The following is a 22,167-nucleotide window of genomic DNA, read 5'->3' on the forward strand; positions in this document are numbered from 1 at the left end:
TATAAAACTTAGGACTCCAATGCATTTTGCTTAGTAAATGCAGGTGCAGTGCGTGTTTAAGGCATTTTGCTACTTGCTTTCAACAAAGACACTACTTTTGCTGTCAATAACATTCTTTTTTATACCGGTATTCATGGATTAACATAGGAAAAATTATTTTTTTGTGTATTTTCGCATTGTCCAACTCCAATAGCGAATACTCTTATTCGTCCAATGGTGCAACATTTCACATTCAGTGAAAGGAGACACTCTATGCATCTCGGCTACGCCTCATTGAATAGAGCATCTCTTTTTTAACCATATGAGATATCTTGCACCATCGCACTTATGCCTATTCGCCATTTGTATACTAATTACTCCAAATATGAGTTTTGTTTTGCTACATTCACACCAGTGAAACCGACCCCAGAGCGACCAAAGGTACTACATTATTTTCCAATGGCTTACCACTGGTCGATCTGGAGTCAGTTTCATTAGTGCAACTGGTCTATCACCATGTAAACTACTGTGGGTTTTAATACTTCTTACCTTTTGTACACTGTTATGGCAATCTTTGACAGCAATGTTGTACTGCTTGATGAAGTCTTTGAGTTGCTGTAAGTGTGCCTCTTCTAATGCTTCAAATTTCTACAAGATAAAAGGAGATATAACGACAGAGAGGGGGGGGGGGGAAGAGAGAGGTGGGGGGGGGGGAGAAAAAGAGTAAGGGGAACAGAGAGAAGAAAAAACCTATTGAACTGTTAATCAGTGTAAATATTGTTCATATTCCGTCACCCAAGACAGACATGACATTCAATTATTTTATAAAATCAATATAACTTGGGATCATTATTTAATGCAAGGTCAAATTATGTGGATTATTGGATGGGATCCAGTTAACTTTGGTTGAACTTATGATAGATTAAACCCAACCCCTCCTCCCCATCTTGCCAACAGGACGAGCTAAATTAACATTTACAAGAGGATTAGATGCGGGTTGAATCCAGATTAAAAACCCCTTGTCAAGCTAATATGCATGGGGCTTCAAAGAGCGCTTCGGGCTGATGAGACATTGATACCGAGTTGCAGACAAGCCAATAATCTACATAACAGTAATGAGATATCTTGCAGTCTCGAGCCCAAAGCTGACAAAGAATTTGATCACATCGCTGGTGATATACCTCTGGGAAATGAAGAAGAGACAAAAAATCTCTGGTAAATTGGATAAGCTGGATCCAACACAAACTGTTCATCAATGTTAAAAGACCCCCCCCAAACCCTCGCCTGCTTGCTCTAGATGGTATTATTACAGGAAAAGAGACAAAGAGATTTTCTCGTCACAAGATTGTGTTGTCGAACAAAATGATTGAGAAGTGATGATTTTAATGCACTAATCAATATTGAAAATTAACCATCTGCACTTAGAAATGCACACATAAGACTATACACATACAACTATTTCTGCTCAAACATTTCAGCTGGTAAGGGGGGGGGAGCTATATTCTAATGTTAGTGCATCTGAAGAAACATGTAACATATGGATAATGTATAGTTTGGCTGCCTAATTCTGCAGAATGCCAAACTGCCTATTTGTTCATGTACTTGTATCATCAACAAATAACAGTTGTACTTCCTCCTTGCAAACACTTTCTTACACTTATGTAGGAATGTTTAGTCAACAACTTGAAACAAGTACCATACAGACTTCCTGCATTGACAGAAACTAATCTAACAATACCATAGCCCAATTACACAAAGCTTGGCAATCAATCGTACTGTTGATTGTACAACTGATTGCACATGACAATCAATACAATTGATTGCAAGAATCAGTCCGATATTCGATTGCTACGTTTTGTACTGGGCATACCTGAAATAGTACTTGATATAAATGATAACAGGCATGCACGAATTCCTTTTTATTTATCTATAAATATTTCACAAACATGTCAATTAATCAAAACTGGAATAGTTGAACAGGTACTAGTAGTTGAAAGGCCTCTTTCATAATACTTGATGTGAAACAGGATTTGATAGTTGTGGTTTATTTGAAAAGTTTTAAAACCAAATATGACTTAGTTTAGGATCTACCTGTACATATGATAGTTTTGAGAGGAGGGTGGTTTATGAAATAACATGTCACTGCCTTATAAAATATCAATATACACCATTTCACCTGGGAATTACCATCACCTGCATTTGTTACCTTTGAAATAGATTAACAAAGTTGCCCTCGGATACACCTCAGGCATGTTAGAAACTGTTCCAATGGTACATGATGCATATAATACATACTAATGCCCTGGATGACGTGTAATATAAGTACTATTACCTGACATGTATCTGTCATCTTCTTCTGAAAGTCTTCTCTCAGGTTACCATACTTGTCAATCAGATTTTTATACTCCTCCACTAAATAAACAAAACAGAAACAATAACATAAATGTATTTGAAAATAAAAACCACCTGAAAGGAACATATGAAATTAAGAGAACTACCAACACCCTTAATAACCCTAAAAGGTCGGGGGGGGGGGTGATGGTTTATTCATTATGTTCCCAACTCGAAACAAAGTCACCACATTTTCACTCTTTTTTCTTTCACATTTCACACAACTGTTGAGATGAATTTGCGTCATCCATGTATATGGTTCCAAAGTTATGCAATATTTTGTAATTGTGTCAGACTAAGCATTGCCCCCACCCCCCAAAAAAAAAAATTTCAAATCCAATCAGCTAAACTTAAAAATAACTTTTACCAATTTAAAACATTACTGCCATTTATGATGTTAACAATTTCAGAGTCTTATAAGAAGACTCAACAATGTCATGAAAATTAAATTGTCAAGGCTTGAAAATTTGCAACCCTGGAGAAGAATGATGATACACTATCAAGTATCAATAACACCCAAAATAAGAAAAAAATACCACTTAAAATTGTAAAAAAAAATAATTACATTGTAAATAAATAAATGGACATAAACAGGAAAGAAAATGATATCCAACCATTTCCTCAGATGAGTAGAGTCTGTAAGTTACATGTACCTGGATGTTAATCTGAATCTCTTTAATATGAAAGGTATGTAAGCAGTGAAAAACATAGCAGGTTCCAAATCCTTTCAATAGTTTTGTAAACAAGCCTTTATAATTGTTAATGGATTTTACATACATGTACTCTTAATTTAAATCATTTGGTTGAAAAATATTTTCAATTTCTCTATTTTTCTTCTGCCTTAAAATTATTCTCATTTCATATGGTAAGTTGCAATGTATCCAGCATAGATATAAAGTTATTTAAAAAGCTAGAACTAAAAAAAAGGATGAAGAAGAAGAAAAGAAAAGACAGAACATGACAATGTTTCGAATTTGATGAATTTTAGCATTTTACTTTGACCGCAAGCCTGTCTAAAGTATAGCAAATGTTCATCAGTAAATCCTAGTGAAAGAGTATTCTAATATTCAAATCATACACAAATTTAATGACAATGATATTACTTTTCATGAACACGTTCTTTGTGAAGATTTTAATTATTCTTTTCTGTTGATCAGATTAAGTACCTTCTCTCTGTAATGTTTTTTTCTGAACATTCATTTTTACAAATAGCGATTGCATATCAGAAATATCTAAAATGAACAAAGTATCCTACATGCCCCCCCCCCCATTCTGTGCTTGAGGAGTGATTTTGCTAAAAAAAAATAAAAATAAGCATTTTTAAACTTTAATCTAGGACTCAACATATTAAATTAAAAACTTTCGATGAAAATGTCATCCTTAAATATCAGATTTATACATTTACTTGCATAAAACCTTTCACCCATCTTGGGTTTATGATATATATATCCTTTCATCTAATCAGACAATTCAAACTTTGAAAATGTAATCAATGCATTTACCTCAACTTTATACAGCCTTTAGAGACTATGTACCAAAATTGCATTTGTCAAGACACCAACAATATACTCTCTTAGATCTTATATCTGCCATGTTGATTGTGAATCTCACCATTACAAAGCTAGTTCATCCTGTAATTAGTTAAAAATAGTGCCTTTTATCGAATTGACCACTCTCCAATTCAGGGCTCTGGTTTGATTTTTGGCATACTGCCCTCTGTTGTTTGGATGTGGAAATGTTGAAAGGTACTTTCCCCTGAAGAGTTCCTCCCTATCACCCCATATCAACTCATTATCAGTTGTATCCTCTTACATGGTGCGATGCCTCGGGTTGTTTTCATATTACATGTATTGTGTATGTGTTGTTGGATGCCTGCTCGCACTCTGCTTTTTCATAAGCAATATGTGATACGCATATATCTTGCATATATACTCCTTTTCTTTCCACCTGCTATAGGACAAAAGGAATCGATATGCATGTCACATATCTCTTCCTTTCTTTCTTTTTTTTTCATTTCTTTCTCGGTTTATCCATTACATGTGCCAGTTTTTTTATTGATCCTCTGTTGCGGATTACTTATTGATCATCAACATTGTTTCTGTTTTGCTTTCTTGTCATATCAAATAGAAGAAACCAAGGCTTCAGAGAGTCAAGCCTTAGGGAAATCGAATCTATTTTTATACTCGGTAATAAGGAAGAGATCATCTTTTTATTTAACCCTTACTTTTTATCTATTCCATTTCTCTATCCACATTTTAAAAATTCTTCTTGTTCCCCCTTTTAAATAAAAATCTCCTGTATTCCATTTACGCATATTTTCTATTTTCCAATCTTTATTTTTCTCTTTACAATAGAAGTAAAAAAATCTTGATGTCCTTGATTCTATTTCAATTGTTATGGCATTTTAATAATTTCTTCTTTCTCAGTCTTTCTTCCTTTTTGTGCCTTGTTCTGCTAGGCCTGTTCATACATGTACATGAAGCAAGCAACACCGAGCAACACGTTCATACTTATAATAACATCTAGCATTTGTGAGGCGCCGACTATCTAGTTGCCTATTCAATGGCGCACTATGTATTACCCCGGCTATACCTTTGGTGCATTCAAGGAATTCAATCCTGTCGGGTACCCATTCATCTCACCTGGGTTGAGAGCAGCAAAAATGTGGGTAGATTTCTTGTACAATGTTCAAACATGGAAGCACCCAAGTTTTTAAAGAATGTTACTGGTCTATCGCATACCTCCTGCATCTGTGACTTTAGTACTGCCTCGAGTCCCATTGATTTTGTACAAAATTCTCTTAGGTCTCACACCACATAGTCTAATTCTAATTCATCAACAACCAGTTTGTCTACTAAGCATTTGGTCTAATTGCCATTAAGCCCATCTACAATTTTGTCTAATCTCCAGTTAGGCCTTACCTATTTGTATGGTATCTACTTGGTCTAATGTCGCTCAGTCTATATGATTACATGAACTATATATGAAGCAAATTTTCATTTGACCATGTAATAAATAACAAGTAGATGAAGTGGGGATTAGACCAACTGGGCAATTGACTAAATGATAGCCCAAGTGAGTATTAGACCAACTGGGCAATTGACTAAATGATAGCCCAAGTGAGTATTAGACCAACTGGGCAATAGACTAAATGATAGCCCAAGTGAGTATTAGACCAACTGGGCAATTGACTAAATGATAGCCCAAGTGAGTATTAGACCAACTGGGCAATTGACTAAATGATAGCCCAAGTGAGTATTAGACCAACTGGGCAATAGACTAAATGATAGCCCAAGTGAGTATTATACCAACTGGGCAATAGACTAAATGATAGCCCAAGTGAGTATTACACCAACTGGGCAATAGACTAAATGATAGCCCAAGTGAGTATTATACCAACTGGGCAATAGACTAAATGATAGCCCAAGTGAGTATTACACCAACTGGGCAATAGACTAAATGATAGCCCAAGTGAGTATTATACCAACTGGGCAATAGACTAAATAATAGTTAGTCCAAGTGAGTATTAGACCAAGAGATGGTTGGACCAAATGTCATTTAGATGAGATTATTTAAAAGAGATATTTGTTTACCGTAAATCCAATTATAATTCCAGATCCGGTAATATGCAGTTAACATTAAATTTGCCCAAAACCGAATTCGGAAAAAGACGTTTCCTTTTCCGAGGTGCAAAGGTGTGGAATTCCCTTGCAAAACACATTCCATTCGAAACCCCATTAAATACATTTAGACGGAAAATAAACACTCTAGGCCTATCAAACGTACTGAATGACCTCAAGGATTAACTTCCCTGTTTGCATGCCCCCCCCCCTTCCCCATTTTTTTAAATGGTAATAATTTGATGATTTTTGTTATTTGTTTTTGTATTTTATTGTTTGCTACAATGTATTTTTCACGTATGTAAAGTATTTTTCATTTGTAATCTATCTTCTTTGTATGTTTTTAATATCTCGACCCCTCAGAAGAACAGCCCACGTGTTGGAAAATGAATAAATAAATAAATTTAGACCAAACTGATAGTAGACCAAATGGGTTTAGCCTAGTCCGCTGTGCAAACCCTCACTTGAGTGGTCTGAATGCGAAGCCTACAATGACTTTCTGTGATGAAGGTGCTCACATGTGCTAGTCTTACATGAAGACCTACATGTTGATCAATACTTCAATCAGATTCTGTGCTGACAGGTTATGTTTCAATAGCCCATGCGGTACTAGACTACCTGAGCAGTATACCAACTGCTTGTAGAGCAATCAGAACAAGCCATTATTGTCAGCTGTGCTCCTCTACCAACCCGTATTATTATATTCTTACATGTTTTCTTATATTTTGTTTCTGCTTTCTCCAGCTCTTTACCCGTGACGCCTTCCCTCTTCAGCTTCTCAAACTCAATGCATCTTGTGTTGTAAAGCTCCTTCGCCTGTGTGATGGGAGATAGGATAGAAGAAATATTAGTTATCCAGTTCAAGATCAACTTAACACCCCCAGAAAAACAAAAATAATTACATGTAGATAATGAACAAATGAATGAATTAAATGAATGAATGAATGATAAATAAATTAAATAAATAAATAAAAACCGCCGATACAAATTGTGTTGTAAAGCTCCTTCACATGCACAATGGGGGATGGTAGAAATATCATTGATCTGGTTCCAGAATACAGACAATATGTAACATTTATGGATCGTCCTCCTTGTTTTAATTAGAAATTCTAGCACTCATGAAATGAAATAAAAAACAGATATAATCTTTCCCTTTTTAAATTACTGATGCCTAAAATGCAAAATTACTAAAACCTCAACTCACAACATCAAGTTAGACCTTTGTAACATATGGATGAGATTACATACAAATTGTTTTCTATTTTTTGTTCAATTTTCATGTAGTTAATTTGTAGGGGGTATTCATTTACCGAGGCAACAAGATCTGTCGTCCTTTGAATGTTGTTGACCACATCCGCTGTGCTTTGGACTTCAATCTTGACCTGTATTTCAAGCAGGAATTCAATAAAAATATATAAAATTGATTTTGGAAAATAAACACAGATTCATATCAGTTGATAAGCCAATAAGATCTTTTTGAGTAAACATCAAACTATCCGTGGTCATACATGTACCTGTACATATTTACTGGAAAATTCTCTCCACTTCTTATATCAATGACAAAATGTTATACAGGCTCAATTGTTAGATTTGAGGGATTTTTTAATTGAAATTGTAATCACTGATCAATAGGCTGCTTTGTACATTATGTGGATGCAAGAAAACAGGCTCTTTCTATAAAATGATGTACTGCATGTTTAAGATGAAATCCCAAAACTGGTTGATTCAACTCAAAATCATTTTAAAAAAAATAATAATATACATGTAACTAATTCAGATTCAGATGAGCTTAATTTAACATTGAGTTTAACCTCGTCTACAGACGTGCTGCCTTTTCATTGGACAAAACTTACTTTGTTTCCAACTTGTCATGCACCAACATGAAGGACAACTATAATGATCCTACCAGTTATAGTGTACTAATATAACACCTTCCGTTTTCCTTTGGTTTTTGTATCAATATTTGCAAAGTATTATAAACACATCCCACTGCTCTATTCTGAATAAACTAGAGAGTCATTTCATGGGTTCATTGTCATATTATTCTGGTGAATGTTGGATCCGCCCCCTACTACAATATAAATATTTGGGAAGTATTCTAAACATATCTAAATAATTTTCATTATTAAGTTGATCAATGCCCGTAATGGCTTTGCCAGCTGTGGGAACCACCATCACCATTTCCTCTTTCCAATTTACCTTGAAATGCAATAAAATGAACACACAATCCAGATGTACTTTGTATACAACTTGTATGAAAAGGGAAATCACAGAAAAAAATGCTACCCCGGTGGGTGTTTCATAAAGCTGTTCGTAAGATAAGAGCGACTTTAAGAACGACTGGTGATCCTTTCTTTCGGTATGGTATACACCATTGACGATGGTTTAGTGCGTAAGAAAGGTTCACAAGTCGTTCTTAAAGTCGCTCTTAACTTACGAACAGCTTTATGAAACGGCCCCCTGGGTAGATACAAAATTATTATTATGACCATCTATCCAGTACACAGAAAACCAATTCACATATCCTGAAATACGATCCTCTACATAGCCCTTAACATTTAAGAGTACTATAAATCCTATATCTATTGAGAAAAGGGAATAGTGAATGGAAGCCTGCCATAATAATAAATTGGTATTAACTATCACTGCCTGCATTTGATTTTTCAGCAGAAAAAGGCAAATCAATGAGAAGAAAAGGATCATCTTCTATTGTGTAATTTACAAGGGAAACACCATTCAGTCAAATGGTAACGACATGTTTCGTGCAGAACACAAAAAATGGGTCTCAATTATAATTTGGCTACTAATCATCCATGTCCATGATAAAATTATAATGACTTGTTCATTCAACATTTACGGTACATGTAGCTACATTTATAAATATCAAATAAAGAAAATGCACTTTTCAATATCCACCAAATCCCCAAATTACCCACCTTTTTCATGGGGGAAAGGGGTTATTTGGTATAAATGTATCAACGACTAAAAAAAAAATTGACTAGGAATTCATCTCCTACAAATGCATTTTCATGTCATGTGCAAATGTCAAATCCATTATTCAATTTAACTTTGCATACAATGCGCATCCAACGACATGGTCTGAGGTACATGGAGGTGTACATCACATCCAGGTACATGTACATGTATACATGTATGTAGAGGTAATGCATTTTACACAGGACATTGAACATACATGTAGGTTCAAAAAGGTCAAGTTCACCTATAAATTTTCAAGAAGAAATGAAAAGCTAATCAAGTAAATCAGGTTTCTGCATTTTAAATGGAATCTTCCGGCCAATCAATAAATACTGGTGCGATACTACATGTACATGTAACTTTATTTTTCTTTTCATCCCATTTTAATACAAATGTTTATTACTCGTTCAATTATAGACTGATTGACCTGAATTCTGGTTGTGATTTAATGATAAATAGCCAAATGTGACAGAGATCTTTGATGGTTTAGGATCAGTTCAAGAGCACACTTGGTGTTCAAAATCTGTATTACTGTCTGGAAATCATAAATAAATTTTTCTCTACCATAAAAGCAACAAGCTAAATATACATGTAGGAAACACACAATAAAAACTATTGACATATCCAGCTTCCGAAAAATTTTAGCATACACTTTTATAGATAGACCATTGGCTTGTATCAAACTGAACTTTAGAATACAGACCATAAAAGGCAACTTTATTCCCGATTTAGATTTCCCTGCCCCCCCCCACCTCAAAAAAATGTGGCGTTGATTGGTATACTTTAAGGACCACACCTGGGAGGTGTTTCTCAAAGATTCAAGTATGACTTAGAGTCGCACTTAAATGCCTAGTTGCGCGCAGTATAAAAGGCATGACAGCATTGGTCAGATCATGCCAAGAGGACGCGCACTACTGCGTATTGATCAATAAGATTGCGCGTTGCATATCTTGTACGCGTCGACATTTAAGTGCGACCTAAGTCATACTTAAATCTTTGTGAAACACCCCCCAGTTGTATTACTCCAGTGTTAATTTTGTGTGTGTTTTAATAGTTCAACACATACAGGTGATATTACAACACCTTTAGTTTTAATAACACTCAATTTGGTATTATGCTCAATCTGTAACTGATCCCTATGGTTGAATTTTAACACTTCAAGTTATGGTCCTCTAGTGACACCAAAACGGTATCAATTTTAACACCACGGTTCTTCCAGTGTTTAATCCTACTTACAGTCTTGTGTTTCTTGTGCTGTTCATCCCCATATTTATGGATGTCTTTGACAATATCTTGAAGTTTCTGGACTAGTTTCTGATGTGAAGCAGCAAGTTTGTCCGTAGCAGCCTTGACCACTGTCCAGAAAGGAGCAAATGTCCTGCAAAGTCAAAGAAACATTAAATAAATCGATACAAAAATATATATACAAGTATATCACAATATCACCCGTATCAGACATCTAAGCTGGTCATTTACAAAACCGTATTGCCCTACATTTTTTTAATATCGGGAAGGGTAGGAATATTGTTTGTATTTTTCTCGGTCTCAATGCGCGTATTTACTTTGCATGCAATTCAATTTCAATTTCAATTTCAATTTCAATTTATTTTCTCATAAAAATCCATACAAAAACACAACATATACAAAGCATCGTATTAACAAAATAGAAAAACAACAACAAATAGAAATAAACATTGGATTGATGATGAGAGGGACAGCAAGAAAGGAACGAGCCTTGTGATTAGCTGACCCTATAACATAATAATCATACAAAGACTTTAATAACAAAGAAAAAAAAATCACTAAACTACAACATAAAAAGGGGGGGTTGCCTAATATGCCTAAATTAAATTTATACAAACAAACTTTATGAATAACTATTTAAAATAATTTGCCTTGATTTTGACTTAAAAACATTTAATGAAACTGATTGCCTGATATCTACAGAAACAGAATTCCATAGTTGTGGTCCTTGAAATAAAATTGAGTTTTTAAAAGATGAGAGTCTTGGCTTAGGTAGATGAAAATCCTTTGCATTTCTTGTGTTGTATCCATGGAAATCGCTATTGAACTTAAAAAATGTTTTGATATAATCTGGCAAGAGGTTATTGTTACATAAATACATAAATATAAGAATTTGAAATGCATGAATATCACAAAATTTTAATACATTCAATTCGACAAATAGAGGATTCGTATGGGCAAGATAAGGAGCATGAGACATAATTCTTATTGCACGTTTTTGTAAAATATATAATCTATTAATGTGAATGCTACTTGCACTTCCCCAGGCTAGAATACCATAATTGAGGTATGGATATATAATAGCATAATACATCAGTTTTAATATCTCCTTGGGAAATGATCTTAATCTATACATAATCCCTATATTTTTGGCAAGCTTATTGCACAGATTATCAATATGATTTTTCCATGTAAATTTATTATCTATTGTTATTCCTAAAAATTTTACTGACGATACACACTTAATATCTGTATTGCACATTCTAATTGAAAGACTATCTGGTAAACATAAATTACTAAATATCATATAATATGTTTTGGCAAGATTAATTATCATTCTGTTTGCATAAAACCACTCAGATATTAATTCAAGTTCAAAATTGAATAAATTGTGTAAAACATGATAGTTTGTGTGAGATAAAAACAGACTAGTGTCGTCAGCAAACATAATACAATGTAACAAATTGGATACTTTACTAAGATCATTAATGAAGAGGAGAAACAACAGCGGTCCTAAAATAGAACCTTGAGGAACCCCACATGAGATAATCTGAAGCTGTGATTTGCATTTGGATATTTCAACATATTGTTTTCTGTTAGATAGATAACTTTTAAATAATTTAAGTACAGTACCTCTTATGCCATACAATTCGAGTTTTTTCAATAAAATAGCGTGGTCAACTGTATCGAAAGCCTTTTTCAAATCTAAAAACATTGCTATCAAATATTTCTTATCATCAAGTGCGTTGGTAACAGTATGGACAAAATCAATAAGAGCCGAAGATGTTGAATGACCAGCACGAAAACCGTATTGATGGAGAGATAATATATTGCACGTGTTAATAAAATCAAATAATCTATTATATATACACTTTTCTAAAATCTTAGAAAAAATTGGCAAGACTGATATGGGTCTGTAATTTGAAACGTTTTCACTTGGACCATTTTTATATACAGGAACAACACGAGCAATCTTTAATTCATCGGGAAATATACCGAGATCTAAACATTGATTGAATATTGCACAAAGGGGTTGACATAAAATATGTATTGATTTTTTTATAACCTTGATACTTATATCATCATACCCAGGACTGCAATCACTTTTTATGTTTGACACAATATCAATTATCTCAGTACAAGTGATTGGTTTGAAAAAACAAGTCCTTGGATTTCTATCCAAATATCTACAAAAATTCAAATTTAAATTATTACCCTGATCAACGGGAAAATTCATTTCAGTTACAATATTGATAAAATATTCATTGAATACATTACAAATATCAGAGGTATCATATAATACTTGATTATTACATTTCAAAAAATCAATATTGCACTTTTTATTTGCACGACCCATTGCACAATTAACAGTATTCCACGTTTTTTTCATATTTCCTTTGGAATTTGCAAAACTTTCCAAGAAATAATGTTTTTTAGCTTCTTTAATCATATTACTGACTTTATTTCTACATTTTCTGTACACTTCTTTTCGATATGGTGATGGATTTTTTAGATAAAGTCGATATAAACGACATTTTTTCTTTGACAACTTTCGAATATCAAAATTAATCCATGGTTTATTCTTTTTAGGTCTTTTCTTCAAATATTCCAAGGGGAAACATGAATTATATACATTTAAAAACTTACCTAAAAATTGCACGTAATTTGCATTTGGATTATTATTGTGGGAAGACCAATTGACCATTAGAAGAGATCTTAAAAAACACTTAATACTATTGTCATTGATTATTCGAAGCGGTTTATCCAAATTTTGCTGTGTGTTGATGTCGTTCCAGCTAATAGAGTATACAGGTAAATGATCACTGATGTCAGTTATTAGTATTCCCGATTCAACTTTGTCTGCATGTATATCATTGGTGATTATATTATCAAGTAAAGAGATTGTGTCATCCGTGATTCTGGTAGGATGGTCAATCAATGGATACATATGATGTGACAATAATAAATTAATGAAATTATCAACATATTGCACTTTACCCACATTTAATAAATTGATATTGTAATCGCCTAATAAATAAACTATTTTATTTTCATTATTTACAATACTTAAAACATTTGAGCATCTCTCAAAAAAATCATCAATTGACTGATCTGGGGGCCTATAGATTGAACCAACAATAATACCAGAATTATTATTGACGATTTCCACAAATACACTTTCGATACAACTATCATTGTGTTCTAAGTCGGAGCGTCTTATGTATTGCACACTATTATTTACAAAAATTCCAACTCCTCCCCCTCTTCTTGATAAACGGCTAACACCTTCAAAACTATATCCATCTATATTACACAAAGGGTGTATAGTGTGCTCCCGGAACCAGGTTTCCGTGACACAAATTACTGTAGGTTTAAGTTTCACACTGTTTAAAAATAAAATTATATTATCAAAATTATTGAGTAGACTTCTTGAATTCAAGTGGATACATGAAAAGGGATTTGTAGATTTTGCTCTACTCTCAATATATGTGTTAAACTCATCAGGAGTGAAATATTTCTTACAAGGAGAAAATTCAAAATTATCAAGCGATAGAAATTCATGCAAGATGTTTAAGTCATGGTTGCAATTGTTTAGGCATTCTCTAAAAAAATTACACGTAGACATTTAACAACAACAAACAAAAAAATAAATAAAAAAACATCAATATTCATAAAAGTACATAAGAATGTGAAAAAAGGCAATATCATTAAAACATGCATGGAGTTCACCGGGGTAAAAGATATGTTCGGTGTGGTATTACCCACATAATAATTCATTTAAGAAGTGAAGACAAATGTTTATTACATGCATTTCTTTTTGTATTGTTCTGTTCGTGTTCTGTTTGTTTCAAATTTATAGTTTATTCAAATCTTCTTCACAGGTAATCAGCTTAGTCATGGACTTCCCTCCTTGGGCTGGTAGCAGGGCGATGATGCGACCATCGGATGACCAGCACTGCACAACTTTACTGTGTTCACGTGTTTTTTTCAACAGTTTCTGATTTCTCACAGTAAGATCCTCCACGATGATGATGCCGGACCCCTTTAGAAGCCTTCTCTTTTGGAGTATTTCTTTCCTTTTCCTATATGAAGTAAGTTTCACGATTATTGGACGCGGAGACAGCGGATGGTCTGAGGACTGGGGCCTTGCTTTTCCTGTACGGTGCGATCTGTCAATATCTCTGGTTACATCAATCTGAATTCCTAGCTTTGACTGACAGATGTCTGTAACAATGTTGTCTGTGTTTTCTCCTTGTGTTTCATTTTTACCTAGGATTCGGATACATGACCTACGAGAATATTGCTCTAGACTGTTAACACTTCGATCAAGCATTTCGATTTGGGATTTTTGTGTTGTGGTGACTTTTGTTAGATTCTGAATCTCTCTATTCTTGGAATCCATTTCCATTTGCAGGTCGTAGATGGAGCTCTGCAGTTTGTCCAAGCGTTCAATTAACTCTGACATTTTTTTATCCACAGCTCTACTGACAGCCGAGTCAAGAATCTTAAGGAACTCTTCATTTTGTAATAGGTCTTTAATCACTTGGCATGTTACAGCTGCTGTTTGTCTGGTATTCATTGAGCCTGGAGCAGGAGCTGGACCAGCCATTGTTCAGAATAAAGCCCGTAGTACTTTCTATTCAACAAGGTGTTGGGATGAATACACTATTAGGCTTTCACTCTCAACTAATCTTCAGCACAAATAATAATAACAATGGCTATTACACGCAAGTGGTGATATTCAAATGAGGAAAAGAGCAATGAACTTGAAGATCACCTTCAGGACATACAAGAAGAGATAAAGTTTACTGGAACATCACTAGATCATATACATGGGACTGTAGATCAAATTCAACAGATCAGAATGTTTTACTTCCACATGATTTTTCCTGGTTTACACTCCAATGATGAAAGGAAAATGTTACATGGTTAATAAAAGTCAATCTCACAAAGGTGATACTAACAATCCATATATCAATGGGGCGAATTAAGTCCAAGATTCAGTTGAAAATATCGAAAATAAAGAGAGATTCAACACACACAAGAGATCACCAACGAACACGAACATGATGAGACGAAGCAAAATATACCTTTGTATTTTCCCTGGTCTCACATCCGGGCATTTGTGGATGCGTATAAAGAGATACCCTTCATAATTAGGATCCGCCCACCAACAATATACGTCATAATAAAGACAACGCTGAATCCTAGCGCTTGCAAGTACGTCATAATGGTTAAGTGCAGAGCCTAGACCGATATTAACATGACACAATAGAACTCTATTTTTAAAAGAAATATCCCCATTATCATGATTTTTGCTCTAGATATCTGATTTGGATGATAATAAAAATATTGACTGGCTCTTCTTTCGGGGAACATCAAATATATTGCCCTTAAATGACCCATATTGCCCTCGTCTAAAGACTCGGGCCAATATGATTCATTTGCTGGCAATATATTTGATGTTCCCCTCAAGGCCAGTCAATATCTTCAGTCTAAGTAGAGAGAAGGTGTAAATAATAATTATACTTGCTTATATAGCGCTTAATACTTACTTTGTCAGAAGCGCTCTACAGTACATGCAGCATAAGTACCCTGGCTTTAGCAGTGCAGCTGTTACGCGTGCTGCGTTTCAAGGAATAAATTCCTGCCAGGTACCCATTTACCTCACCTGGGTTGAGTGCAGCACATTGTGGATCAATTTCTTGCTGAAGGAAATTACGCCATAAAGTTGTTTCATAGACATCATTGGCATCTAATGTGTCAAAATACTTTGCCTTTCTCCACCCAGGTGATAAACAGAGCCCAATAGGATGCAAAAGTCAATGAAATATATGTAGCATTTTGAGCTATAATGTTGTTCATGATCCCCAAGGGAGTACATAAAGTACCTGCGTACATGTGCGCCAGAATCTGATGGTAATGATTATTCTGTATTAAATGCATGGTCCTGATACATATATCAGGGAAGTGTTATGTAGAAGGAAATGAAACTCGAAAAGTAAGATTTTATTACCCCCTTCAGGTAAATCCGAAGTGAAATTGAGAGGGGACACCCTGCTGATAAGTCTCTCACCAGCCCCCAAATTACCCCCGCAGGCCGCAATGATTACGCAACTAAGGCTTACTTTTATCGCTTTCCCTGCCTCGCTCTCTAATCTCCGCTCTCCTCGCCAAACGACTTCGTCTTTTGATCTCACTACCTCGGAGCCGCTAACATGACATCATTTACATGATTTCTGAATAGCCGAGTTCAGAGTGAAAAGTTATATACACGTTTTGGCTGCGCACTACCCTGTTGATTGCTGGAGACATGCGCAGTTATCACATTCGCACCCAGTGTATTCTAACGATTCGGCCGATATTTCATTCATCAAATTCACCCTTCGTATACCGGAGTAACAAGGTTTGTTATCTATTTGTTTACATTTTTGTATATAATATGATATATAGATTTCATTGTATGACCCGCTAATCTTCTGTTATATGTAATTGAAGAGGAATAAAAAATCTTTCTGATGGTAGTTGTCTCATTGGCGTGTTCTCGCGTGCCTAAAAGTTATGGTACTTCAAAGTTGGTTGAAATCTCCAGTTTGGCCGACGATCGACTTGATTCGAGCGCCAAGCGTGCATGGAAAGCGACTTTCGTGCAGCTGAATAATAGTAAAGGATTGCATGGAAATGACCATGATTTATTTATTTCAGTTTATGTTCCATTATTTATAAATCATTAAATGCTGTTTGGTGGGCTTTGGGAAGTTTCATTTTAAGTTCAGTTTCGATGGGAACTACTGTATTTTGCGTGCGGCTCAGGCTGCACAGCTACCTTCTTCTACATTCTTCTCCTACTACCTGATCCCCGTGACTCTCGGCCGGCAAGTCAGTCGACGATGAGGCTAGATCTACACCTGGCTTGGTTAAGCCTACTCCGAGTCCGACACATTGCCGGTGAAACCAAGCAATTGGACAGCTTGGTCTGCGACATTGAATTAAATTTTCCGTAGACGGAATGTCACATACAAACGGTGGACCCCAAGTCGCTGACTTCCCAAACGGAGGGCTCCAACAGCAATTCTTCGTCGAGAATATCGTCAATGTCACTGTGTTTATATTCGGCGTCCATCTTAGCAAATAAGCCTATCCCATATTGCACTGCGCGGGTCCTGTACTTCCCCCAGCTGTCGCGACCATGAGCGGACTTTACGACCGACCGGAGGGGATCATTTTACGAGCTTTGAGATTAAGACAATTATGGAGAATAACATCGGCTCCGCGCATGCTACAAAGGGAACTTTTCGAGTTTCATTTCCTTCTACATAACACTTCCCTGCATATATGTAGGCCTACACTGTACATGTAATTATTCAACACTGCATGCAAAAAAGTACTAGAATAATTAAACAATGTTTCTATGATAAGTATCTACTACATGATGCAGCCCTGGGGAAATACAAAAAAGAAAATCCAGGGTTACTTTTTAAGATCACCAGCCCAATTTTGCTAAGCTCCTTGCATACATATAGTATTACAGTTTACACTGGACCTTATGGGATTCCAGGGGCTCTTTAGTTTTCAAGGTAGTAAGGGCTCTAAGACACCGTTCTCACTACCTTCCTAAAACTAGTTTAGTGGAAACTAGAACTTTGAACATGTAGTGACTAGTGAGAACAGTCAAAGCGATCTTGGAATCGATCTTCCAAGCCAGTTCAAAAAACCACTTTGCGATGTAGTTCTCAAGATTGCTTTGCTTTGCTTTGCTAAACTGGTTTTAGTGAAAGTGAGGACACAAACGTTTTTCGGAAGCAATCTTCGTACATTTTGAGCGCGCTTCTCCACACGACAGGTGTAGAATGCCTCTGCTGCGCTTTCAAATTTTGAGCAAAACGTATCACCCCACTGAGAGCATTTCCATAGCAACAAGATCGCTTTAGGTGAAATGATTTTGAAAACCACTTTCGCGTGATCAAATGGGAACGCCAGCAAAGCGATCTTCCAAACTGGTTTCCTGAATCGGTTTCCAGTAAACTAGTTTTAGAAAGTGTAATGAGAACGGCTTCTACAAATGTATTATACAGGGCATTTCAGGAGTGCATTTGCTCATAGCCCCATTTTTCCCCCTAGTAATAATACATCTTTCTATAAAAATTCTAATATCGAGATTATTCAAAATTGTCTCTCTCCAGTTTTTGTACCCTTGAGTTTCAATGTGCAAAATAACTTTCTAGTTGGTCCTTTAAACCCTCTACATGTATAATGAGCATTCTTGGCTACCCATCATACAGTCGGCAAGACATTACATTAAAACTCATTTTGATTCATTTTCTACGTGATGCCATAATAAGCACCCCATCGTTCATCTTCATCCTCAGTTGGGTAGTTTGTAATGGAAATCCATCAAAAACATCAATTATGAACATGTCTCATACATAATCCATACCAGGATCCCTTCCCTTGGATTCATTCCCTTGTTCTTGTTAATAATCTTTATGATTGAACAATTTCACAAAGTACTCTAGTATCGATTATCCCCATAGCCCTCACAGTATCGTTAAAGGTCAAGTCCACCCCCGAAAACTGTTGATTTGAATAAATAGAGAATAATCAAACTAGCATAACGCTGAAAATTTCATCAAAATCGGATGTAAAATAAAAATTTATGACATTTATTAAAGAGTTCCACTCATTATTCACATAATAGTGATATGCACAACTCAGTGAAAAGCAAATTATGAGACAGTGGAGGATGTCCCTCACTCACTATTTTTGTTTTTATTGTTTGAATTATACAGATTTGACAATAAGGACCAACTTGACTGAATCATATTATTAAACAATGTTACATGTAGTTCCACATGTTCAGGGAGGAACTAATCATTGTTTCACTTGACAATGAGGAGAAAATTAGAATATTTCATAATGAAATACAAAAGAAATAGTGAGTGGATGATGTCATCAGTCTGCTCATTTGCCTACTGACCAAGATGTGCATATAACTGTTTTGTGAAATTAAGCTAAACTTTAAAATGTCATAACTTTTATTCAAATCAACTTTTTGTTGGGGTGGACTTGTCCTTTAAGAGCAAGGGAGGACAAAGCAGTTTGATTTTATTCTACATGATGTATACATGTTCATGCTTTTGAAAGTTTTCATTTTTATGTTAGAAATCATCATAGAATTTGTTTAAAATTGATTGCACCGCCATTTTGTGGCTTTTGAAAGACACATGGGCTATTTTCAAAAGTTGAGAAAAGCACCTGCATTTTCTTATATATTTATTGTAAAACGGTTTCAACAATATCATAGCGAGTGCATATGAAAGTCATGTGTTCATGCTTTTAAAAAGTTTCATTTTAAACAGCAAGTAATGAAAGACTGATATAAAAATATATCCATATTTTTTGTGTATAAAAGGGTCAAGGCATGATCTTATTAAGACTCAATCCATCACTTATCAGAAGGATCCTTTGCCTGTATACCATGCAAAGCGATAAATACTGCCCTCTACTGTTAAACATAAGAGGTAAGAAGAATTAACAACAGGATGTGACATTTTAAAAGGTGAAGTTCCCATCTTCTTAGAAACAGAAGAATGCTTCATAACTATGTGATACAGATTTGCCATTCAAATGCATTCAGATATGAAACAGGTTTCAATATTTACTGCACTCTTCAGATAGGGAACAATATTGACTCACATCAAACCATGCACCGAGCATGCTTAAACATACAAAATTCCTCTACATGAGGTTTAAGCCACTGTCAACAAAGACCTATTCAAGACAGACCAGCTACACAAATGTTTCCAAATATTTTCATGAAATAATTTAAATGTATAATGAAATGACTCATAGCATACAAACAATTTTGGTTTGGATTTTATCCTGTTTCCTTATATTATGGTTATTTCTTATGGGCGGGGGGGGGGGGCTTTCAGTACACCTTGCAAAAGATATTTCATACACTGACATATTAGAATGCACCTGCATCATTATATGATACAGTGGCTTACGCAGGAATTTTTAAAGGGGGGGTTCAAGATGAATGAAATGATGACAACTAAAAAAAAAAAGCTCTTCACCACCAACTTTAGGTCAGTTCGTACTTCGTACATCAAAATAGTTTGACAAGCAGAAAAAAAAGGTCTCCAAATAAATTTTAGGAGGGGTGTGGGTATCTACAAGATTTAAGGGGGGCTTTGAACCCCTGTAAACCCCCCCCCTCCCTGCGTTCGCCACCGATACAGTCCATTGATGGAAATAGGAAGTTTTTCTTCTACTGTGCATTTCAAATCAATTTTTCACCAACAGTTTACAATGGCATTAGACTAAGGTCTGAAATTGTGATATGCTGTATCATGATCCTCAGGGAGGGCACAATTTTTTGCTGAAGCAATACACTGTCTGATATTTGCCTAGGATTTCGTCCACATTTTGCAATGTCATAGAATTGCTCCAACCCAACTGACCTATTTTCTTTCATAACTAATGATAGGAACAGTGTAGGGTACAATGTACATGTACATGTAGAATACATGCAGCAACATCTGGGCCCCGTCTTTCAAAGAGTTAAGATTGATCCAATCAATCTTAACTCTATGGAAATCCATAAGTGTCAAATATTTTTCTACAGGAAATGTGCAAAATGTCCTTCGTAACCAAAGGAGAACACACTGAACTGTCAAGATATCAATGATCATATCTAGAAAAAATTTTGAGCAAACATGCAATTTATATGTTGACTTTGCTGGCTTCCCATAGTTATGATTGATCAGATCAATCGCAAGTCTTTGTAAGACAGGCCCCTGGTAACCAGCAGAAGAGTGAATTTTAAAAAGTCAAACGAACATGAATGCGCATTTGGACGTTTAGTAGCCACATCGTCCGACGTTCACATACAGATGGTCGAGGGTTTGAATTCTAGCCATCAGCAAGAAATTTATCAAATTTGTGCTGCACTAAACCCAGGAGAGGTATTAAATGGGTACCCAGCAGGATTAACTTCTAATTGAGCACTGAATGTAGCAGCTCAAGCTAAATCTGGGTACTAATAGTGCACCTTGTAAAAGATGATGTACCTACATGTACATGTACAGTATTATGATGCCTAATATCATTATCACTCTACCATTATCATCATGATTTTCTCCATCATTATCATCATCATTATGAAGCTTCAACATAGAGCTGCTCTATAGTTTTTACTAGATGACATGCAATTAACTACTGGGTGCACTTTACATAACTGCAGCTAAAGGTTAAACCACATTTTACTTGGGTATTAACAGCTTAATCTACAAATTTCAAAATTGGAATGTTTACGCGATGGCAGAGAAGGGATAATGAAATAATTCGCTACATGGTGCTTAAAGGGAATTCACTATTATACACATCAATGAAAACAAATGATGTTCTAGGCTTCTAGCTCTGCACAGAAACAATGATTAAATTAGTAGAAAACTCCACAACAGTTTTTTAATTAACCCACGTCAGGGCTGAGCTTATGACTTACAAATACATTTGGGAAAGGAGCAGAAGCAGCATAATTACGAGGCTCTTAGCAAAGATCATAAACAGGAGACGAGGGCTCACAATTAACCGTTGCACACACTTACCCAAGCTGAGAATAATTACTGGTGGATTTAGCCAATTTGCTGACACTCTTGTGGTACGTATCCTCGATTAGCGACCTTGATAGGAGAAATAGAACAAGAATAAGATTTGAATCAATTGAACTGACGGTGTCAAGGTTTTAGGGTATAGGCGATATATTTCAGTTTAAAAGGAAACCAAATCCCAAGTAGAGATGCAATCTTATTGAAAAAAGAAAAATGAGAGGATCAAATTAAAACAAGTGTCATCAAAATCGGGCTTTTCAAAAGTCTTGATGTACTTTCTATGGGGATTCTCATATTGGCAACCATGCTTCAGAATTACAGATTTTGTGGATAACACTCCA

At 35.3% G+C, this 22,167-nt stretch overlaps 1 protein-coding gene across 2 annotated transcripts in view; it reads right to left on the minus strand.

The window, feature by feature from the left end:
- The window catches only part of LOC121423622 (F-BAR domain only protein 2-like), a 108,247-nt gene that overhangs the window by 57,866 nt on the left and 28,214 nt on the right, over positions 1-22,167 (minus strand). For both annotated transcript variants that reach the window (XM_041619011.1, XM_041619012.1), the window contains exons 3-8: positions 21,824-21,898; positions 10,203-10,344; positions 7,301-7,372; positions 6,701-6,806; positions 2,312-2,391; positions 529-627 (exon numbers count right to left, since the gene is read on the minus strand). In XM_041619011.1, the coding sequence (XP_041474945.1) occupies positions 529-627; positions 2,312-2,391; positions 6,701-6,806; positions 7,301-7,372; positions 10,203-10,344; positions 21,824-21,898 (574 nt within the window). The remainder of the gene's footprint in view (positions 1-528; positions 628-2,311; positions 2,392-6,700; positions 6,807-7,300; positions 7,373-10,202; positions 10,345-21,823; positions 21,899-22,167) is intronic.

This window comes from Lytechinus variegatus, chromosome 11 (assembly GCF_018143015.1).
Source record: "Lytechinus variegatus isolate NC3 chromosome 11, Lvar_3.0, whole genome shotgun sequence".
NCBI classification, from domain to species: domain Eukaryota; kingdom Metazoa; phylum Echinodermata; class Echinoidea; order Temnopleuroida; family Toxopneustidae; genus Lytechinus; species Lytechinus variegatus.